At 42.8% G+C, this 16,095-nt stretch overlaps 1 protein-coding gene across 1 annotated transcript in view; it reads left to right on the top strand.

The window, feature by feature from the left end:
- The window catches only part of bfsp2 (beaded filament structural protein 2, phakinin), a 32,908-nt gene extending 17,273 nt beyond the window's left edge, over positions 1–15,635 (top strand). Inside the window, exons 3-7 of the mRNA XM_041803054.1 lie at positions 5,271–5,427; positions 5,593–5,754; positions 6,259–6,387; positions 9,583–9,824; positions 15,387–15,635. Coding sequence (XP_041658988.1) covers positions 5,271–5,427; positions 5,593–5,754; positions 6,259–6,387; positions 9,583–9,824; positions 15,387–15,465 — 769 coding nt within the window. The 3' untranslated portion in view covers positions 15,466–15,635. The remainder of the gene's footprint in view (positions 1–5,270; positions 5,428–5,592; positions 5,755–6,258; positions 6,388–9,582; positions 9,825–15,386) is intronic.
- The last annotated feature ends 460 nt before the right edge of the window (positions 15,636–16,095 follow it).

Genomic DNA, 16,095 nt, shown 5'->3' with positions numbered 1-16,095 from the left:
TTCATTTCATATTTTCAATTAGGATAGCACAATTATGACTTCAATCATTATTTTGACTGTTTATCTCATATTTTGACCTTTTACATTCACTTTGTGTTTTCATTTCATATTTTCAATTAGGATAGCACAATTATGACTTCAATCATTATTTTGACTTTTTACATTTATTATTTTGACTTATTATCTCATATTTTGACCTTTTACATTCATTATTTTGACTTTTTATCTCATATTTTGACCTTTTACATTTATTATTTTGACTTATTATCTCATATTTTGACCTTTTACATTTATTATTTTGACTTTTTATCTCATATTTTGACCTTTTACATTCATTATTTTGACTTTTTATCTCATATTTTGACCTTTTACATTTATTATTTTGACTGTTTATCTCATATTTTGACCTTTTACATTCATTATTTTGACTTTTTATCTCATATTTTGACCTTTTACATTCATTATTTTGACTTTTTATCTCATATTTTGACCTTTTACAGTTATTATTTTGATTTTTTATCTCATATTTTGACCTTTTACATTCATTATTTTGACTTTTTATCTCATATTTTGACCTTTTACATTCATTATTTTGACTTTTTATCTCATATTTTGACCTTTTACATTTATTATTTTGACTGTTTATCTCATATTTTGACCTTTTACATTCATTATTTTGACTTTTTATCTCATATTTTGACCTATTACATTCATTATTTTGACTTTTTATCTCATATTTTGACCTTTTACATTTATTATTTTGACTGTTTATCTCATATTTTGACCTTTTACATTCATTATTTTGACTTTTTATCTCATATTTTGACCTTTTACATTTATTATTTTGACTTATTATCTCATATTTTGACCTTTTACATTCATTATTTTGACTTTTTATCTCATATTTTGACCTTTTACATTTATTATTTTGACTGTTTATCTCATATTTTGACCTTTTACATTTATTATTTTGACTTTTATCTCATATTTTGACCTTTTACATTCATTATTTTGACTTTTTATCTCATATTTTGACCTTTTACATTCATTATTTTGACTTTTTATCTCATATTTTGACCTTTTACATTCATTATTTTGACTTTTTATCTCATATTTTGACCTTTTACATTCATTATTTTGACTTTTTATCTCATATTTTGACCTTTTACATTTATTATTTTGACTGTTTATCTCATATTTTGACCTTTTACATTTATTATTTTGACTTTTATCTCATATTTTGACCTTTTACAGTTATTATTTTGACTTTTATCTCATATTTTGACCTTTTACATTTATTATTTTGACTTATTATCTCATATTTTGACCTTTTACAGTTATTATTTTGACTTTTATCTCATATTTTGACCTTTTACATTCATTATTTTGACTTTTATCTCATATTTTGACCTTTTACATTCATTATCATGACTTTTTATCTCATATTTTGACCTTTTACATTCATTTTTTGACTTTTTATCTCATATTTTGACCTTTTACATTCATATTTTGATTTTTTATCTCATATTTAGACCTTTTACATTCATTATTTTGACTTTTTATCTCATATTTTGACCTTTTACAGTTATTATTTTGACTTTTATCTCATATTTTGACCTTTTACATTCATTATTTTGACTTTTATCTCATATTTTGACCTTTTACATTCATTATTTTGACTTTTTATCTCATATTTTGACCTTTTACATTCATTATTTTGACTTTTTATCTCATATTTTGACCTTTTACATTCATTATTTTGACTTTTTATCTCATATTTTGACCTTTTACATTCATATTTTGATTTTTTATCTCATATTTTGACCTTTTACATTCATTATTTTGACTTTTTATCTCATATTTTGACCTTTTACATTCATTATTTTGACCTTTTATCTCATATTTTGACCTTTTACATTCATATTTAGATTTTTTATCTCATATTTAGACCTTTTACATTCATTATTTTGACTTTTTATCTCATATTTTGACCTTTTACATTCATTATTTTGACTTTTTATCTCATATTTCGACCTTTTACATTCATTATTTTGGCTTTTTATCTCATATTTTGACCTTCTACATTCATCATTTTGACGTTACCTTTAGAGTTAGTGTTCTAATATTAATGAAATCATAGTGATGATAAAGACCCAGGAGCAGAGCAGGAGACCACATAGACTCAGTAAAACTAGGCCGCTGCAGCTTCAGTTAATGGCTGCCGCCTTCCTGTCAGAGCTTTCCCACCACCTCAGCAGACGTAACAATGAGAAGCTTAGCGATAGCTTAGTGGTAGGGAGGCACACCTGAAGTGACGGGGGAAGGCTGGGATCTGAATGATTTGGGCTGGGATCTGAATAGTTTGGGCTGGGATCTGAATGATTTGGGCTGGGATCTGAATAGTTTGGGCTGGGATCTGAATGATTTGGGCTGGGATCTGAATAGTTTGGGCTGGGATCTGAATGGTTTGGGCTGGGATCTGAATGATTTGGGCTGGGATCTGAATAGTTTGGGCTGGGATCTGAATGGTTTGGGCTGGGATCTGAATGATTTGGGCTGGGATCTGAATAGTTTGGGCTGGGATCTGAATGATTTGGGCTGGGATCTGAATAGTTTGGGCTGGGATCTGAATGGTTTGGGCTGGGATCTGAATGATTTGGGCTGGGATCTGAATAGTTTGGGCTGGGATCTGAATAGTTTGGGCTGGGATCTGAATGGTTTGGGCTGGGATCTGAATGGTTTGGGCTGGGATCTGAATGATTTGGGCTGGGATCTGAATGATTTGGGCTGGGATCTGAATGATTTGGGCTGGGATCTGAATAGTTTGGGCTGGGATCTGAATGGTTTGGGCTGGGATCTGAATGGTTTGGGCTGGGATCTGAATGGTTTGGGCTGGGATCTGAATGGTTTGGGCTGGGATCTGAATAGTTTGGGCTGGGATCTGAATGGTTTGGGCTGGGATCTGAATGATTTGGGCTGGGATCTGAATGGTTTGGGCTGGGATCTGAATGATTTGGGCTGGGATCTGAATAGTTTGGGCTGGGATCTGAATGGTTTGGGCTGGGATCTGAACAGTTTGGGCTGGGATCTGAATGGTTTGGGCTGGGATCTGAATGATTTGGGCTGGGATCTGAATGGTTTGGGCTGGGATCTGAATGGTTTGGGCTGGGATCTGAATGATTTGGGCTGGGATCTGAATAGTTTGGGCTGGGATCTGAATGGTTTGGGCTGGGATCTGAATGATTTGGGCTGGGATCTGAATAGTTTGGGCTGGGATCTGAATGATTTGGGCTGGGATCTGAATGGTTTGGGCTGGGATCTGAATAGTTTGGGCTGGGATCTGAATGATTTGGGCTGGGATCTGAATAGTTTGGGCTGGGATCTGAATGGTTTGGGCTGGGATCTGAATAGTTTGGGCTGGGATCTGAATGGTTTGGGCTGGGATCTGAATGGTTTGGGCTGGGATCTGAATGGTTTGGGCTGGGATCTGAATGGTTTGGGCTGGGATCTAAATGGTTTGAGCTGGGATTTGAATGATTTTGGCTGGGATCTGAATGATTTGGGATGGATGAACTGTGTTAAAGGTGAGAAAATGGGAAAAAAGCAACAAAAAATGGCAAACATTTTTTGAAAAGTGGCAAAAATGGGTGAGAAGTGACTAAAATGGACAAAAAACAAAACAAAAGAAAAAAAAAACAAAAAAAGAGTGGGAAATTGGTAAACATGAGAAAAACGTGGCGTTTACTGGCAAAAGGCAGCTTTAATGGGTGAAAAAATGGCAAGAAAGAAGATTTGCAAATAGAAAAAAGGAGGAAAAAGGTGTTCAGAACTGATTAAAAAGGGCAAAAACTGGATAAAATTGGAAAAAATTGATTAGAAGTGGCATTAAAATTAGTTGAAGGTGGCAAAAAAGGGGTTTAAATTGGCAAAAATGGGTGGGAAGTGACTATAATGGGCGAATAAACAACATGAAGGTGGGACAAATGGGTGAACATGAGAAAAAAGTGGCATTTACTGGCAAAAGGCAGCTTTAATGGGTGAAAAAGTGGAAACATGGCAACAAAGAAGGTTTACAAATTTAAAAAAGGAAGAAAAAAGTGTTCAGAACTGGTGAAAATGGCATAAACTGGATAAAATTGGTCAAAAAGCTAAATAAAAGATTTGCAAATAGCAAAAAAGAGGAATAAAAGTGTTCAGAACTGGTGAAAAATAGGCAAAAAATGGATGAAAGTGGCATCAAAATTAGTTAAAGGTGGCAAAAAAGGGGTTTAAAGTGGCAAAAATGGGTGGGAAGTGACTATAATGGGCAAAAACCAACATAAAGGTGGGACAAATGGGTGAACATGAGAAAAAAGTGGCATTTACTGGCAAAAGGCAGCTTTAATGGGTGAAAAAGTGGCAAACATGGGGAAAAATGCAAAAAGCAAAGATCAGTATGAAAGTGTAAAAACTGGTTTAAAAAAAGGGGGGGGGTCAAAAACTGCAAATAAGGGCAATGGAGAATTACAGACAAAAATAAAGGCTGGCAGTTAAAGCTGATAGTTGAAGCTGACTGTAGAAGTGTGGGAAACAAACTGATTAATGTGACGTGTAAAGATTTCTGAGGGATTAATATTTAAAATGAAGACAAAAGAGCCCCCTGTGGCCCTGGAGCCGCAGGTTGAGTATCACTGGTTTAGCTGAATAGGGAAACAGACGATCGGGACCATCGTCAGTCAGGTTAGAGGACTTTATCAGACAACAACAGATCAAACGGTGAGAGATGGAAGCTGAGTTTAAACGTTAGTGGGCGTGGTTAAAGTTTTGCTCCAGCAGAGTTTACTCTGTTTTTACTCCAACTCTGGCGGTGGCTGGTGATAAACACACTCATTTGAGTATTTGTGAGTTTTTAGCAGACTGGGTACGTCTGCTCTGAGCTGAAACAGATGATCCATTCCCCTCATCAGTATGATTAATATCAGCTTTCCTCTATGAAGCAGCACCAGAGACGTGTTCTCCCTGACAGACGCTGGAATACTGCATACGTACGTACAGGTCCTCTAGTATCTTCTCTGACCCTCATATCAGGGTTTTACCCCATAACGAGTGCCAACAAAAACACGATTACCTGGAAGCTCCCTCTCAGAATTTGGCAAACAGCGTACATCGTTTTAGTTCAGCCTCGCCGAGCCCGCCGTCATTGCTTCAGGCCCCCCACCTTAAAAATGGCCGTCCAGACCAGAGCGAGCTCTAGTGGGCGTTCACGGCTAACGGGCTCTCTCCTCCTGCAGGTTTGAGAACGAGCAGCCGTTCAGGCGAGCGCTGGAGGAGGAGATCAGCTCTCTGTACAAAGTCATCGATGAGGCCAACCTGACGAGGACGGAGCTGGAGGAGCAGATGGAGAACATGAAAGCTGAACTACGCCACCTGGAGCACAACCATGAGCAGGTTTCACCCGACTCTGTTAGGAAATCCACTCAACCAGAGCAGTGATGCATCCTGGTCTAGGGTTTAGAGCTCAGTCATCTGAGGGAAACTCTGATCCATCAGTGTGGTGGTGTTTTCCTATGTCAGTCTGTCCGTTCATTAACGTTTAATGTTGGCGTCTTACAGGACGTCCGGGTCCTCTACAGCCAGATGGCGGGGCGTGAGGTGGATGAACCTGATGCTCCCATTGAGACGAGTCTGGATCAGATCCTGGACTACATCAGGAACCACTGGGAGAAGGTGACAGAGAGGAACCGAGCCGAGACCGACAGCTACCTGGAGTGTAAGGTGAGGACGTCTCACCTGTACAGGTGTGTTACCTGCTCCTTGACCGCCTGCTTCTGCCTTAGAATAGACTTACGTAGATTTACAGCCCTGAACCCTTCACAGAGGTCTATGTACGTAGCCCACGTTCCCCTGAGGGCTCGGATGATGGACACGGAATCTGGACAATCCATCAGCCTTAGGGCGTTAGTACCCAGACCCACTCATCTCTAAACAATCCCTCGTCCTCTGCCTCCGCTGATTTATTCCATAATTCTCATCTCCTCTGAACTCTCCTGTCTCTGTGATAACTGCAGTATAGACGACTGCTGATCAATACTCATCAGCTCTGGCTCCAACAGAATAGCTCTGAACACTAACAGGTATTCAGAGAAGAGAAATCCCTCTATTGGCCTTTAGCTGGAGTTTTGCAAGCGCTGGGGACACACTCGTCTGTAACGCTCTCGATGGCGTGGGTGACCACGGCGGTACGACCCGGGCTAAAGCTGACTGTGTTTGTTCCTGCAGGAGGCTCAGTGTGTGAGCAGCAGACTGAGTCCTGAGGAGGAGCAGGTGGAAACGCTGAAGGCCGAGTGTAACGACGCCGGCTGCAAGATCCAGAGTCTGCAGGCTGAGACCGAGTCCATCAGAGCGCTGGTGAGAGCCTGGATCAATCTGATCAATGACCTGATCAATAACTTTATCAGTGATCTTATAGCAATTATTTTAAATAACCTGACAAATCATCATATCAATAATCTGATCAATAGCCTGGTTGATGAATTTATTAATTATCTGATCAACAATCCTATCAATACTTCTAATTAATCAAGATCCTTAAACTCATCACTGATCTACCAAATAACTATATCAATAATCTTACTATTTATCCCTTCAGTAATCTGATCAATAATCAACCCTGTCATTCACTCTAAACAGTTTTCACAACAATTATCTTAACAGCATCCTAACCTCAGTTATACCTAATCAATAATCAGATTAATAAGCAAACTAAAGCAGGGCTCCAGACTAACTTTTTTTACTGGCCACTATTTAAAATTTTAGGGGCGCACACTGTAAATCGACTTGCGAAATAAATATTCACGTTTCCTCTCATTTTCACTGTATTACTGATAAAAACACATTTTCTGTTTCCGGCTGGCATTGTGTTTGCTCAAAGTGTCGTGTTTTAATTGTGTAGTGCCAGTATTATCAGCAATACCAGATTATATAATAATTGAGGTTTAGGGATCATCTCCCAGGAAATTCTGGCTGCTAATTCTTTATTTCTTATATTGTAGTTTACTTTTATTTTTCACTTTGTCATTGAGGTAAAGAGACACTTCACTATTTAACTTCCTCTACTTCAAGCATTAGTGTAATATTTCACGTTCTAGCTTGAAATGAATCTTTATTATCCACACAATGGTCTGATGATTTCTGGAAGCTGGACTTTGACACTTCTCAAAGGTGTTCAGTTTTAATTTCTGCAACCACATTTTTGTTTGACCCACCGTGACTTTTTAACATCATATCTGGACCTGGGAACAGGTTTCAGGGTAAAGCTGCATCTGTGATCTGTTGAATCCTGACTGTATGATGGTGAACTCTGACCTCTTTGCTCTCTCTGTCTCAGTCATTGTTAGTAGCAATAACGTTTTTATTTAACTGGCATCTAATCATCAAAATGTGGTCTTATGAAATGCTTCAGGGTGCCAAAGGATTTTGAAAAAAATACGCTGAAACAAAGATGTGCGGGCGCTGAGTTTTAAATTGGTAATTAAATGCATGACGTGCACATGCAGAAGAGAGAGAGAGGGAGAAAGCACCTGAGCGAGGCTTGAATAATGAAGTGTCTCTTCAGTGAAGTTTATAAAATCCCCTGAAGTCTGCAGACATAAACTGACCGCTGTCTCATATGAGCGCGTGGTGCAGGCTACTCATACTCTTAGAATTCTGCACACTTTCACCCGTTAAAGGCTCTTCAATCTCCGTAGGAAACTGTTTTTCTTTATTTAAAACTTTTTTACGATAAAATATCGTTACAGCATTAGCATAGTGCCACATCTGCCATTACTTCACAGCCAGTGAATGTGTAAAAACGCAGCAGGATGAGTGTCTGTCAACATGAATACATCGTCTTCTTTCTCTTCACTCATGATTTTCACACAGTGCAGTGCATGTTTACTGCATGTTACGTTATAATAACAGTAAAAACAAATACACGTGCCACACAAATAAACATCCGTGTGAAACACAGCACGCTGTGCACCACAGCGCAATGTCAAGCTTATACCACAGCATATATGGATACATGACGGATTTAAGCGAAGCCTTGAGGCAGATAATATGCCTTCTTCTTTTGGCGTTAATGTCGGTTGGCAAATCAGCTCATCTGGCATTATCGCCAACAACCGGGCTGAAGTGTGGAGCGGAAGTTTGTCAGCAACAAAAAATATTTAATAATGGTTTTAAAAATCTGCAAATTGACTGGTCGCACATGCACAAGTAGATGGAATATTTACTCTCACTGTCTCTAATTTAAGGGGCAAAATGTGACCATTTAGGGGCAGTCTGGAGCCCTGTGATGCCTAATCAATAATCAGATTAATAACCAAGCTAATGCCTAATCAATAATCTGATCTATAATCAAACTAATGCCTAATCAATATTCTGATCAATAATGAGACTAGTGACTAATCAATAATCAAACTAATGCCTAATCAATAATCTGATCAATAATCAGACTAGTGCCTAATCAATAATCTGATCGATAATCAAACTAATGCCTAATCAATAATCTGATCAATAATCAGACTAGTGCCTAATCAATAATCTGATCAATAATCAAACTAATGCCTAATCAATAATCTGATCAATAATCAGACTAATGCCTAATCAATAATCTGATCAATAATCAGACTAGTGCCTAATCAATAATCTGATCAATAATCAGACTAGTGCCTAATCAACAACCTGATCAATAATCAAACTAGTGCCTAATCAATAATCTGTTTGATAATCAAAATAATGCCTAATCAATAATCTGTTCGATAATCAAACTAATGCCTAATCAATAATCTAATCAATGATCAAACTAATGCCTAATCAATAATCTGATCAATGATCAAACTAACGCCTAATCAATAATCTGATCAATGATCAAACTAACGCCTAATCAATAATCTGATCAATGATCAAACTAACGCCTAATCAATAATCTGATCAATAATCAAACTAACGCCTAATCAATAATCTGATCAATAATCAAACTAACGCCTAATCAATAATCTGATCAATGATCAAACTAACGCCTAATCAATAATCTAATCAATAATCAAACTAACGCCCAATCAATAATCTGATCAATGATCAAACTAACGCCTAATCAATAATCTGATCAATGATCAAACTAACGCCTAATCAATAATCTAATCAATAATCAAACTAACGCCTAATCAATAATCTGATCAATGATCAAACTAATGCCTAATCAATAATCTGATCAATGATCAAACTAATGCCTAATCAGTAATCTGATCAATAATCAAACTAACGCCTAATCAATAATCTGATCAATAATAAAACTAATGCCTAATCAATAATCTGATCAATGATCAAACTAATGCCTAATCAATAATCTGATCAATGATCAAACTAATGCCTAATCAGTAATCTGATCAATAATCAAACTAACGCCTAATCAATAATCTGATCAATAATCAAACTAACGCCTAATCAATAATCTGATCAATGATCAAACTAACGCCTAATCAATAATCTGATCAATGATCAAACTAATGCCTATCAATCAGCTGTGTGATGATGTCATGCTGTGTGGTGTCTCCATAGAAACGGGGTCTGGAGAATTCTCTAGGCGACGCCCGTCACTGGCACGACATGGAGCTTCAGAACCTGGGCTCTGTGGTCGCCAAGCTGGAGGCGGAGCTAGCTGATGTACGGAGCGAGATCGAGCAGCAGCGCCGTGACTACGACACGCTGCTAAACAACAAACAGCGCCTGGAGCAGGAGATCGGCATCTACCACGGCATCCTGGACGGAGAGGAGCGACGCTTCCAGCCCGCCGAGGCCCAGTGAGTCTCTGATTGGCTGCATAGCCTAAGATTAAGTCCAACGCCACCATTAACACCTCCCCTAAACCCCCACCAAGACCAAAGTCAACACTATCACCCCTAAACCCCCACCAAGACCAAAGTCAACTCCATCGCTAGACCCCCGCCAAGACCAAAGTCAACACCACCCTTAAACCCCCACCAAGACCAAAGTCTACACCAACACCACCCCTAAACCCCCACCAAGACCAAAGTCAACACCACCCCTAAACCCCCACCAAGACCAATGTCAGCACCACCCCTAAACCCCCACCAAAACCAAAGCCAACACCACCCCTAAACCCCCACCAAAACCAAAGCCAACACCACCCCTAAACCCCCACCAAGACCAAAGTCAACACCAACACCCACCCCTAAACCCCCACCAAGACCAATGTCAGCACCACCCCTAAACCCCCACCAAGACCAAAGTCAACACCAACACCAGCCCCAAAACCCCCACCAAGACCAATGTCAGCACCACCCCTAAACCCCCACCAAGACCAAAGTCAACACTTTCACCCCTAAACCCCCACCAAGACCAAAGTCAACACTATCACCCCTAAACCCCAACCAAGACCAAAGTCAACACCATTCCTAAACCCCCACCAAGACCAAAGTCAACACCACCCCTAAACCTCCACCAAGAGCAAAGTCAACACTATCACCCCTAGACCCCCACCAAGACCAAAGTCAACACCATTCCTAAACCCCCACCAAGACCAAAGTCAACACCACCCCTAAACCCCCACCAAGACCAAAGTCAACACCACCCCGAAACCCCCACCAAGACCAATGTCAGCACCACCCCTAAACCCCCACCAAGACCAAAGTCAACACCACCCTTAAACCCCCACCAAGACCAAAGTCTACACCAACACCACCCCTAAACCCCCACCAAGACCAAAGTCAACACCACCCCTAAACCCCCACCAAGACCAAAGTCAACACCACCCCTAAACCCCCACCAAGACCAATGTCAGCACCACCCCTAAACCCCCACCAAGACCAAAGACAACACCTCCCCTAAACCTCCACCAAGACCAATGTCAGCACCACCCCTAAACCCCCACCAAAACCAAAGCCAACACCAACACCACCCCTAAACCCCCACCAAGACCAATGTCAGCACCACCCCTAAACCCCCACCAAGACCAAAGTCAACACCACCCCGAAACCCCCACCAAGACCAATGTCAGCACCACCCCTAAACCCCCACAAAGACCAAATTCAACACCACCCCTAAACCCCCACCAAGACCAAAGTCAACACCAACACCACCCCTAAACCCCCACCAAGACCAATGTCAGCACCACCCCTAAACCCCCACCAAGACCAAAGTCAACACTTTCACCCCTAAACCCCCACCAAGACCGAAGTCAACACCAACACCAACCCTAAACCCCCACCAAGACCAATGTCAGCACCACCCCTAAACCCCCACCAAGACCAAAGTCAACACCAGCACCACCCCTAAACCCCACCAAGACCACGGTCAGCACCACCCCTAAACCCCCACAAAGACCAAAGTCAACACCACCCCTAAACCCCCACCAAGACCAAAGTCAACACCAACACCACCCCTAAACCCCCACCAAGACCAATGTCAGCACCACCCCTAAACCCCCACCAAGACCAAAGTCAACACCCACCCATAAAACCCCACCAAGACCAAAGTCAACACCAACACCACCCCTAAACCCCCACCAAGACCAATGTCAGCACCACCCCTAAACCCCCACCAAGACCAAAGTCAACACCACCCTAAACCCCCACCAAGACCAAAGTCAACACCAACACCACCCCTAAACCCCCACCAAGACCAAAGTCAACACTTTCACCCCTAAACCCCCACCAAGACCAAAGTCAACACCAACACCACCCCTAAACCCCCACCAAGACCAATGTCAGCACCACCCCTAAACCCCCACCAAGACCAAAGTCAACACCACCCCTAAACCCCCACCAAGACCAATGTCAGCACCAACCCTAAACCCCCACTGAGACCAAAGTCAACACCCACCCATAAAACCCCACCAAGACCAAAGTCAACACCAACACCACCCCTAAACCCCCACCAAGACCAATGTCAGCACCACCCCTAAACCCCCACCAAGACCAAAGTCAAAACATTCACCCCTAAACCCCACCAAGACCAAAGTCAACAACACCACCCCTTAACCCCACCAAGACCAATGTCAGCACCACCCATAAAACCCAACCAAGACCAAAGTCAACACCAACACCACCCCTAAACCCCCACCAAGACCAATGTCAGCACCACCCCTAAACCCCCACCAAGACCAAAGTCAACACCAACACCACCCCTAAACCCCCACCAAGACCAATGTCAGCACCACCCCTAAACCCCCACCAAGACCAAAGTCAGCACCACCCCTAAACCCCCACCAAGACCAAAGTCAACACCAGCACCACCCCTAAACCCCCACCAAGACCAAAGTCAACACCAACACCACCCCTAAACCCCCACCAAGACCAATGTCAGCACCACCCCTAAACCCCCACAAAGACCAAAGGCATAACCACCCTAAACCCCCACCAAGACCAACGTCAACACCAACACCACCCCTAAACCCCCACCAAGACCAATGTCAGCACCACCCCTAAACCCCCACCAAGACCAAAGTCAACACCAACCCTAAACCCCCACCAAGACCAAGTCAGCACCACCCCTAAACCCCACAAGACCAAAGTCAACACCACCCCTAAACCCCACCAAGACCAAAGTCAACACCAACACCACCCCTAAACCCCACCAAGACCAATGTCAGCACCACCCCTAAACCCCCACCAAGACCAAAGTCAACACATTCACCCCTAAACCCCCACAAAGACCGACGTCAAAACCAACACCAACCAAAAACACCCACCAAGACCAACGTCAACACCACCCCTAAACCCCACCAAGACCAAAGTCAACACCAACACCACCCCTAAACCCCACCAAGACCAAGTCAGCACCACCCCTAAACCCCCACAAAGACCATATTCAACACCACCCCTAAACCCCCACCAAGACCAAAGTCAACACCAACACCACCCCTAAACCCCCACCAAGACCAATGTCAGCACCACCCCTAAACCCCCACCAAGACCAAAGTCAACACCCACCCATAAAACCCCACCAAGACCAAAGTCAACACCAACACCACCCCAAAACCCCCACCAAGACCAAATGTCAGCACCCACCCCTAAACCCCACCAAGACCAAAGTCAACACCACCCTAAACCCCACCAAGACCAAAGTCAACCAACACCACCCCTAAACCCCACCAAGACCAAAGTCAACACTTTCACCCCTAAACCCCCACCAAGACCAAAGTCAACACCAACACCACCCTAAACCCCACCAAGACCAATGTCAGCACCACCCCTAAACCCCACCAAGACCAAAGTCAACACCACCTAAACCCCACCAAGACCAATGTCAGCACCAACCCTAAACCCCCACTGAGACCAAAGTCAACACCCACCCATAAAACCCCACCAAGACCAAAGTCAACACCAACACCACCCCTAAACCCCCACCAAGACCAATGTCAGCACCACCCCTAAACCCCCACCAAGACCAAAGTCAAAACATTCACCCCTAAACCCCCACCAAGACCAAAGTCAACACCAACACCACCCCTTAACCCCCACCAAGACCAATGTCAGCACCACCCCTAAACCCCAACCAAGACCAAAGTCAACACCAACACCACCCCTAAACCCCCACCAAGACCAATGTCAGCACCACCCCTAAACCCCCACCAAGACCAAAGTCAACACCAACACCACCCCTAAACCCCCACCAAGACCAAAGTCAACACCCACCCATAAAACCCCACCAAGACCAATGTCAGCACCACCCCTAAACCCCCACCAAGACCAAAGTCAGCACCACCCCTAAACCCCACCAAGACCAAAGTCAACACCAGCACCACCCCTAAACCCCACCAAGACCAAAGTCAACACCACCCCTTAACCCCACCAAGACCAAAGTCTACACCAACACCACCCCTAAACCCCCACCAAGACCAATGTCAGCACCACCCCTAAAACCCCAACAAGACCAAAGTCAACAACCACCCATAAAACCCCACCAAGACCAAAGTCAACACCAACACCACCCCTAAACCCCCACCAAGACCAAAGTCAACACTATCACCCCTAAACCCCCACCAAGACCAAAGTCAACACTATCACCCCTAAACCCCAACCAAGACCAAAGTCAACACCCACCCATAAACCCCCACCAAGGCCAAAGTCAACACTATCACCCCTAAACCCCAACCAAGACCAAAGTCAACACCCACCCCTAAACCCCCACCAAGACCAAAGTCAGCACCACCCCTAAACCCCCACCAAGACCAAAGTCAACACCACCCCTGAACCCCCACCAAGACCAAAGTCAACACTATCACCCCTAAACCCCCACCAAGACCAAAGTCAACACCCACCCCTAAACCCCCACCAAGACCAAAGTCAACACCACCGCTAGACCCCCACCAAGACCAAAGTCAACACTATCACCCCTAAACCCCCACCAAGACCAAAGTCAACACCAACACCACCCCTAAACCCCCACCAAGACCAAAGTTAACACCCACCCCTAAACCCCCACCAAGACCAAAGTCAACACCCACCCCAAAACCCCCACCAAGACCAAAGTCAACACTATCACCCCTAAACCCCCACCAATACCAAATTAAACACTATCACCCCTAAACCCCCACCAATACCAAAGAAAGCACCAACACCACCCATAAACCACCCAAGTACCAGAACCAGCCGTGGCATCTGGGAGTTTCTAACAGACCCAAAGTTAACACCCACCCCTAAACCCCCACCAAGACCAAAGTCAACACCCACCCCTAAACCCCCACCAAGACCAAAGTCAACACTATCACCCCTAAACCCCCACCAAGACCAAAGTCAACACTATCACCCCTAAACCCCCACCAAGACCAAAGTCAGCACCAACACCACCCTTAAACCCCCCAAGTACCAGACCCAGCAGTGGCTGCTGGGAGTTTCTCACTGACAGGCTTCTGTCAAAAAAAATACCCACAATCCTAGACTGCCACAGCAATGTCTGTAATTGGTGGGTTCCTCAGTTACTATGGAAACGTCTGCTGCTGTTGTGAACAGGCGTTTGCATTTATTACATTATCCTTTAAAACATAAACTCTGAAATAAAGAGGAACATTTATGGTTTAAAAGCATGGAAAGCTGTCCGTAAGAAAACAATAAATCACAATGGATTGTGGGATATGTAGTTCTTCATCCTCATTTAAATATGTACACAGTCTTTGTAGCTTTGCCTTAATCTTCTGTTCCTGTTTTTGATCTGAATCAAATGTTTGACAGCTAGCTAGCGTTAGCTCTGTTCATAGGTTTAAAGTGCTGATACCAGGGTTAACATAAATGTCTATGGGGGATTTAAGTGGAGAAATTCACTTCCAGAACCGGAGCCACCAAGAAAGTGGGCAGGCACTGTTGAGCTCTATTGTAATGAGATGATGTCTCTCACCTGTGCAGGTGTCCAGGTGTGCAGGCCGAGTACGAGGGAGCTTCTCCAGACTCCAGGACCGACCCTCCGGGTCCTCCAGGACAGTGATGGGAGTGTTTGTGCGTGGACGCTGTGTGAACGCTCCTTAATGATGGTGGTGGCGTTTATCAGAAAGCTTCAGTGATCGTTTGATTGGGTCTGAATCTCAGCTCTGACATCAGAGCTCCACTTCCTGTTTGATGATTACAAATATTTTTCATAAAACATTTTTTCCTAAAATATAATGATTGTCGGCCATCTTTGTTTTGTGTCAGAGTCTGAACTTTCTTATCTATATTAACAAGTAAAGCTATGACCTGAACACATCATTGCAGGAATACTTCAGATCCGTACCATTGTCTACAGGCATCACTGCTTTAGAAGCACAGCATAAATTAATGCCTGCAGAAAGTTAAAAAAAGCTGACAGAGATAATGGAGAACAAGGAAACGTCTTATTGCAGCGAGATAATGACAAGACACATTCTAGACAAATTACAACAGCATGGCCTGCATGCAGAAGGCGAGGATGGAATGTTTTATAGGCTTTAAAGAATGACATCATCTTCAAAGGCAAGGATGGAATGTTTTCTAAACTTTAAAAGGGCATCATCTTTAAAGGCAAGGATGGAATGTTCTATAGGCTTTAAAGAATGACATCATCTTCAAAGGCAAGGATGGAATGTTTTATAAAATTTAA

Source organism: Cheilinus undulatus, linkage group 13 (genome assembly GCF_018320785.1).
Source record: "Cheilinus undulatus linkage group 13, ASM1832078v1, whole genome shotgun sequence".
In the NCBI taxonomy this organism is placed as follows: domain Eukaryota; kingdom Metazoa; phylum Chordata; class Actinopteri; order Labriformes; family Labridae; genus Cheilinus; species Cheilinus undulatus.
Note: the sequence above shows the minus strand (reverse complement) of the source record. Positions and strands in the feature narration are given on the sequence as shown.